The following is an 8,607-nucleotide window of genomic DNA, read 5'->3' on the forward strand; positions in this document are numbered from 1 at the left end:
TCCACTATGACTTTTCAGTGTGAGTCATCTGGGTTTTCCACATCTTGTGTTAGCTGCTCCGTCATGTCCAACTCTTTTCAATTCTTTGGATTGTAGCCCACCAGGATCCTCTGTCCATGGAATTGTCCAGGCAAGGATACTGGAGTGGGGTGCCATTCCCTTCTCCAGGGCATCTTCCCGACCCAGGGAATGAACCTGGGTCTGTTGCAGGCAGATTCTTTACCATCTGAGTCACCACGGAAGCCCTTCCTCATCTTACACAACACTTACTGTTGTCTGCCTTTTCAACCCTCTCCATTGTGCAGAATATCTGATTCCCCGATGACTCAAAAAGCTGGAAGTCAACTTATATGAACATCCCTTTTAACAAAATGTCTCTTAAAGTAAAAATTCAGCATAGGTCAGTTAATTGGGCTTCATTGATGGGATTGAGCCTCCTGTAACCCACTGGACTGGAGATGCAATTTTTTACTTCCATTGGCAAATATATATATATATATATATATATATATATATATATATATATATATATATATATGTATGTATGTATGTATGTATGTATATAGGGAGCATATATATTTAAATATATGTTATAATTATATATATATATATATATATATATATATATATACACATATCCCCATCCCTCTGTTATACGTTTTTTAATCATTCCAAATAGAAATCATTGATAGAAGCATATCAACATAGATACAGCTTGTGGTAGCTGGAATGTTCAATAATGGTTATTGCATTCATAATTCTCTTTTGACCAGTAAAAAATGAGACCCATGGAGGAAGTGATTTGTAGAAGGTCACAGTTACTGTAAGTTGAGTGTTCATACAGACAGAATGTTGTTGAAACTGCTTCTTCAGTTCATAGCTTATTTCCAGAGAGGTTTTCAAGCTAAGTTAAACTTGCTGCCTCTGAAGAAAGAGCCATATACTTATCAAATCAATGAGAGCTTTTACAGTTTTGATTCAACAAACTCTGCTCACTAACTTTTCACCAGTATGAGCTCATAGCTTCTATCATTCTGTATATGACCTAACTACCATCACTGGTTATGCTTATTTGTGGAGATACAGATTGCAGTGTAGAAAGAAGGAGCTGTAAGAAAAGAATTCACCTAAGTTACAATCTTGCTAAGTGCTGAAGAATTGATGCTTTTGAACTGTGTTGTTGAAGAAGACTCTTGAGAGTTCCTTGGACAGCAAGGAGACCCAACCAGCCCATGCTGAAAGAAATCTGTCCTGATATTCATTGGAAGGACTGATGTTGAAGCTGAAACTCCAATACTTCGGCCACCTGATGCAAGGAGCTGACTCATTGGAAAGGACCCTGATGCTGGGAAAGATTGAAGGCAGGAGGAGAAGGGGACGACAGAGGATGAGATGGTTGGATGGCATCACCGACTCAATGAACATGGATTTGGGTGGACTCTGGGAGATGGTGATGGACAGGGAGACCTGGCATGCTGTGGTTCATGGGGTCGCAAAGAGTTGGACATGGCTGAGTGACTGAACTAAACTGAACTGAATGCCATCCAACCATCTCATTCTCTGTTGTACCCTTTTCCTCCTGCCTTAAGTCGTTCCCAAATTCAAGGTCTTTTCCAACCATTTGACTCTTTGGATCAGGTAACCCACATATTGGAGCTTCAGCTTCAGCATCTGTCTTTCCAATGAATATTCAGGACTGATTTCTTTTAGGATTCACTGGTTTGATCTCCTTGCTGCCCAAGGGACTCTCAAGAGTCTTCTCCAGCACCACAGGTTGAAAACATCAATTCTTTGGACTCAGTATTCTTTATGTACAATTCTTACATCTGTACATGATGACTGGAAAAACCATATTTTGACCATACAAACCTTTGTTGGCAAAGTGATGTCTCTGCTTTTTCATACTCTAAGCTTGTTGTAGCTTTTCTTCTTTTAATTTCATGGTTGCAGTCACCATCCACAGTGGTTTTGGGACCCAATAAAATAAAGTCTGTCAGTTTCCATTTTTTCCCCATCTATTTGCCATGAAGTGATGGGACCAGATGCCATGACCTTAGTTTTATGAATGTTGAGTTTTCCACTGTTTTTTTTTTTTTTTTCACTTTCTTCTTTCACCTTCATCAAGAAGCTCTTTAGTTCCTCTTCACTTTCTGCCATTAGAGTGATATCATCTGCATATTCTAGGTTGTTGATATTTCTGCCAACAATCTTGATTTCAGCTTATGATTCATCCAGCCCAGCATTTCACATGAGGTACTCTGCATGTAAGTTAAATAAGTGGCGTGACAATATATAGCCTTGACATACTCCTTTCCCAATTTTGAACCAATCAGTTGTTCTATGCTTGGTTCTAACTGTTGCTATTTGACCTGCATATAGGTTTCTCAGGAAGCAGGTAAGGTGGTCTGCTACTTCCATCTCTTTAAGAATTTTCCACAGTTTTTTGTGATCCACACAGTCAAAGGCTTTAGTGTAGTCATTTAAGCAGATGTTTTTCTGAAATTATCTTGCTTTTCCTGTGATGCAACAGATGTTGGCAATTTAATTTCTGGTTCCTCTGCATTTTCTAAATCCAACTTTTACATCTGGACAATCTATTCATGTACTGTTGAAACCTAGGAGAAGTATTTTTAGCATTGCCTTGCTAGTATGTGAAATAAGTGCAGTTGTGTGGTACTTTGAACATTATTTGCCATTGCCCTTCTTTTGGATTGGAATGTAAACTAACCTTCTTGGCAAATAGAAGTGGATAACGTGGAAACAATTACAGATTTTATTTTCCTGGGCTCCAAAATCACTGGGGACAGTGACTGCTGCCATGAGATTAATAGATGCTTGTTCTTTGGAAGGAAAGTGATGGCAAACCTGGACAGATTATTAAAAAGGAGAGACATCACTTTGCTGATAAAGACCTGTGTAGTCAAAGGTATGGTTTTTCCAGTCATCATGTATGGACGTGAGAGTTGGACCATAAAGAAGGCTGAGCGGTGAAGAACTGATGCTTTTGAACTGTTGTGTTGGAGAAGAGTATTGTGACTCCCTTGGACTGCAAGGAGATCAAACCAGTCAATACTAAAGGAAATCAACTCTGAATATTCATTGGAAGGACTGATGCTGAAGCTGAGGCTTCAAAACTTTGCCCACTTGATGCAAAGACCTGACTCATTGGAAAAAACCCTGGTGCTGGAAAAGACTGTAAGCAGGAGGCAAAGGGGACACAGAGGATGAGATGGTTAGACAGAGCCATTCCCAAGATGGACATGAATTTGAGCAAGATAGTGGAGGACAGATGAGCTTGGCATGCTGTAGTTCTTGGGGTCCCAAAGAGTCAGACATGACAGGCACTGAGCAACATGGACAACAAGTAAAACATGTTTCTTCCTCTTTAGACTTTGTGTAATAAGTCACTGCTGGCAAATAACGTGCTGGCATTTTCATTTTAATATGTTGTTTCAGGCTTATGATATGTGAGGTACATAACATACAACACATCATGTACACTGAAGGGATATATAATGTTAGGGAAGAGGATCTAAGGGACAAACCTTGTAGATCCCATTACTGTGTTTCCAGGCTTTGAAAAGTGTGTTTACAGGATTCTTTCTTGACAGCATGATGGCTTGACATAGTGCTATGTTTTGTTTTTTTTTTTTTAAATGGATAAATAATCAATTAACTTAAATAAATTACTGGAATGAATACTAGAATTACGTAACATTCAGCTCTTTATGATAACTACTACTAAAATTCTGTTTAGAATAACATTCCAGTACATGTTGCAGATACACAGAGAGCCAATATCAATCACTGCAAATATAATACAATTCTAAACATTACCTTGTGTTTGTTTCTTATTTTCCTGTATACCAATACTTAAGATGATAACTTTCTCTTTCATTTAAAAGATAGCAATTGGGCTTTTTTTTTTTTTTAATATTAACTGATAATGGCTAATAATGCAAAGGACACGGGTTTAATCCCTCCGTCAGGAAGATCCTCTGGAGAAGAAAACGGCAACCCACTTCAATATTCTTGCCTGACAAATCCCATGGACACAGGAGCCTGGCACTCTACAATAGAGTCAGACACGAATTCGTGACTAAAAATAATGACAGCAAAAGGCTAATGCTAGGAACACCTCAGGAGGTGGAGTTGTCTTTCCCAATGACCTTTAAAGAAGATCCAGGTTCTTCATCCCCCAACTTCCAATCATGAGTTTCTGTACCTCTGTGGAGAGCACCGTGTCTGGTCTCTGCAATATTGGCAAGATAGAACATCCTCAGGATGATCACCAGCCTCTGCAGTGTAGTAGCAGTCTAGTACATATGATCCTAAGTCTACTTAGTGGTATTATTGGGCAGAATTATAAGGAATAGACTATTCAAGAAGATCTGCCAATCCCTGTGATCCCTGTCTCTTATTCATTCAACTGAGGCTGGAGGCATGAAACAGAGATATATTTCTTTTACAGTGAATATGCGTGTGAGCTAAGTAGCTTCAGTTTTGCCTGACTCTTAACAACCCCATGGACTAAAGCCCACCAGGCTTGACTGTCCATCGGATTCTCCATGCAAGGATACTGAAGTGGGTTGCCAAGCCCTCCTCCAGGGGATCTTCCCAGCCCAAGGATCAAGTCCACGTCTCTATTCCTCCTGCACTGGCAGGTAGGTTCTTTACCACCTGCGAGGCACAGGAAATATACTAGAATAAAGTGAAATAAAGGGAGGGGTTCTTGCTAGTGTATTTGGTAAATTTACAAGGACTCCTTTGTTTGATATTGCAAGGGGCCCTCGTTCATTTAATCAATAAGTGTTTTTGAATGGCATTCTGAAGCCCAACATAATAAATATCAAAATAGATAATGGGTGAATGAGAAAGGAAAAGAACTTGTGTTTATCGAGCTTTGAAATACAACAAATGATTTTACATTTATTCTTATTTTTTATGAATTTATTTATATATGAAAGTATTTATTCACTACCTCTACAATTTTACATACTATGATGACAGAGTTATAGGGTGATACAAGTACATAAAACATGTACAAAAATACTATTTGACCCACTAGTATTTCCTTATTGCTTAGCAACTTTATTAAACCTGTTGTTTAAAAAATGTACTGGAATCATAGGATGGTAAGTTGAATTGACATAGGTGGAGGGGTTGCTCAGTGAATGCTATCTCACAGAAGGCTTACCCAAGGAAAGAGGTATAAAAAGACCCTCTCTGCAAAACAGCAAAGTGACCACATTGCTCCCCTTTCTTAGTCTGAAGACAAATTAAGATAACTGATGACTACTTTCAACACTCACTTTAGGCACAGAGGTAAGTGATTGGGAATATCCAGAAGACTGTAATGATGAGACCGCAAGCATCTATCAGTACCTGAGCTTCCGCCCCCCGAATCTTTACATATGTAGTTTCGGTTGAAAACACTGTATCACTCAGAACACAATTTAGTACTGATTAGTTTTCCTATGGCAACTTTCACATCCTTATTCCTTAAGCTATAGATCAGTGGGTTTAGCATGGGGATGACAACTGTGTAGAAGACAGAGGCTATTTTGTCTGTGTTCATGGAGTAACTCGAGCTGGGTCTGAAATACATGAACAGGAGCGTGCCGTGAAATATAGCCACAGCAGTTAAATGGGAAGCACAGGTAGAGAAAGCTTTGCGTCGCCCCTCGGCTGAGTTCATCCTAAGGATGGTTGCTATGATGCAGGTGTAGGAGAGGAGGACAGTGATAATGCTGGTCCCCACAACACAGCTACTGGATATGAACAGCATTATCTCATTGATGGATGTATCTGAGGAGGAGAGGGCTAGCAAGGCTGGGAAGTCACAGAAAAAGTGATCGATGACATTAGAACTGCAAAATGATAATCGAAATGTACAACAGGTGTGGATTGCTGAATCTACCAAAACTTCCACATAGACAACAGATATTAGCTGGGTACAGAGTTTTCTGGACATGGAAACTGTATAAAGAAGTGGATTACAAATGGCGACATAACGGTCATAAGCCATGACAGCCAACATGAGACATTCCACATCTCCAAATATCCCCCAGAAATACATCTGCATGGCACACAAGTCAAATGGAATCCTTTTATGCTCAGATAGGAGATCAGCCAGCATCTTGGGAGAGACAGCAGAGGAGTAGCAGACATCACAGAAGGAAAGACTGCTCAGGAAATAATACATGGGTGTACGCAGTCTTGGGTCCGCCTTGATCAGCAGGATCATCCCGACATTGGCAATCACAGTCACACCATAAACCAGCAGGAAGAGCAGGAAGAGGCCCTGCTGCACATGCCTGTTGTCTGACAGTCCTCGGAATGTGAAGTCAGGAGCCACACTGCAGTTCTCAGCAGTCATCCCTCAGGTATGTCGGGAAATTCCTGGCTGTGAAAGAGGAAATGGAAGTGGAGGTAAATATATCAATTTACTACTTTTATAGATAAACTCCGGGTCCTTTTGTAGATTTCAGTAATCAAGAAAAGAGACAGACCTTCCTAGGACTGCATGAGGCCAACAGACTCTGAGAAATATTCTCCAATTTTATATAAATGAAAAAATAATGTTGACAACAATGCATTTGCAAAGTACTGTGCAGTTTTGCAGTGCCCTTGCAACCGAACTAAATCAGACTGTTTCCAATCCAACTTGTGTACTATTTATGACCATGTTTGTGGCTTTCCTGAGGGCTGAGATGTATAGAATTTGCCTGCAATGCAGGTGACATGGGTTTGATCCCTGTGTCGGGAAGATATCGTGGAGAAGGGAATGGCTATCCACTCCAGCATTCTTGCCTGGAGAATTTCATGAACAGAGGATCCTGGTGGGCTCTACAGTCCATGGGGTCGCAGAGTCAGGCACGACAGGGTGACTAACACTTTGCTGTTTCTGTCTAACACTAACAAAATGATGTGCTCTGAGCGAAGCAAGGGTCTAACAATTAGGTGGTTCACATAACTTGTCTTCTGACAAGATTGCTGGGTGTTTTGGCTTGTTTTGTTTTTCAGTGATGTAGAAATGTTGTTCAGAGAAGGTGCTGGCACTCCACTCCAGTACTCTAGCCTGGAAAATCCCGTCGACAGAGGAGCCTGGTAGTCTGCAGTCCATGGGGTCGCTAGGAGTCCCACGCGACTTCACTTTCACTTTCATGCACTGGAGAAGGAAATGGCAACCCACTCCAGTGTTCTTGCCTGGAGAATCCCAGGGACAGGGGAGCCTGGAGGGCTGCCGTCTCTGGGGTCGCACAGAGTTGGACACGACTGAAGCGACTTAGCAACAACAGAAATGTTATATCCTGTGTTAGAGAAGAGTAGTAAGTAAGAAGCACAGGTGATGAATATATTGCTCTATTATTCCCCCTTTGGAGAGGGCAGGACGATAGCCAGTTTCTGAATATAAGAAGTCTTCACTTCCCCATTAACCTCTCAAGTCCTTCCAACCTCAGCATAGGAGGGATAGATGGTTCATGATTCAGGACCTGCTGGGACAGAGAGGGTGGTGATTTTTGGAAAAGAGGTTGCAAGGGTCTCTATGAACTAAATGCTGAAATGCTGACCATTCTTCTGCTTGGAAGTTGCAGTTATACCAGGGAGATAATGAAGAACATTTGAGATCCAGTTGCAGAGATGCTGGTAGCAAGGGTCATAGAGGCAAGAAAGAAAGCTTAGTTTGCTGCATGAGTCCTTTCTGCCCTAACCTACTCTCTTCCACACTTTGTATTCTGCTATAACGGTTTTGTAAGACACATAGCATAAATATTGTCATGGTCAGACTTCTGTAACCTCGGAAACATTCACATTTGAGCTGTGGCCCCACTCCAGTTCCCTAAAAATTTTAATATTGTTTGATTATTTTATTTGAGCCATGTTTCTCTTCAGTATCACTGAGTTCTGCCTTTCTTTGGTTTAAGAATTATTTGTCTTTGGAAGGACAATGGAATTTATGTCCCACTGTTATATTTTACCCAAACCAATTGTGTGATATATAATGTCATCAGTTAGCCAGTTCAGTCACTCAGTTGGGTCTGACTCTTTGTGACCTCATGGACTGCAGCACACCAGGCCTCCCTGTCCATCACCAACTCCCAGAGCTTGCTCAAACTCATGTCCACTGAGTCGCAGACGTCATCCAACCATCTCATCCTCTGTCATTCCCTTCTCCTCCACTTGTCCTCTTATGTTCTAGGAGAATTTAAAAAAAAGGAGTTGAATGTAGATGAGTGATAGAGAAGAGCTTTGGAACAGTGGCCTAGTAATCACTGTGCAGGTTTCCAACCCTAGGACTTAACTCGTATATCTGCTTAGAAAGACATAATTAAGCAAAAATACTTTCCTTTAAAGCTTTTATACATGTTATATATAATGTATAATATAACAGGTAAATTTTTAAAATAGTAAAATCATCTGACCATTTCCATAATGCATGTTTGCTCCTTTTTTATTCCCTAGTTACATGTACTTAAAATAAACAAGCTGTACAACTAACTAAAATAAAAATGTGTGTACTATTTCATATGTTCCTTTGTTTATATAAAATACCTTCTTTCAAAAAAGCATTAAAAAATAAGGAAATCTCAAATATAAATCAAA

At 40.3% G+C, this 8,607-nt stretch overlaps 1 protein-coding gene across 1 annotated transcript; it reads right to left on the reverse strand.

Annotated features, from left to right (window-relative positions):
* Window positions 1-5,440: 5,440 nt before the first annotated feature.
* On the reverse strand, window positions 5,441-6,379 carry LOC136174487 (olfactory receptor 5W2-like). The gene has a single exon (XM_065944672.1). It carries the CDS (start codon window positions 6,377-6,379, stop codon window positions 5,441-5,443), a length of 939 nt encoding a protein of 312 aa, XP_065800744.1.
* Between the last annotated feature and the right edge of the window lie 2,228 nt (window positions 6,380-8,607).

This window comes from Muntiacus reevesi, chromosome 9, assembly GCF_963930625.1.
Source record: "Muntiacus reevesi chromosome 9, mMunRee1.1, whole genome shotgun sequence".
NCBI lineage: Eukaryota > Metazoa > Chordata > Mammalia > Artiodactyla > Cervidae > Muntiacus > Muntiacus reevesi.

Bases quoted from the DNA above. Each gene is read 5' to 3' on its own strand.
- LOC136174487 (XM_065944672.1), bottom strand. From the start codon at position 6,379: ATGACTGCTGAGAACTGCAGTGTGGCTCCTGACTTCACATTCCGAGGA.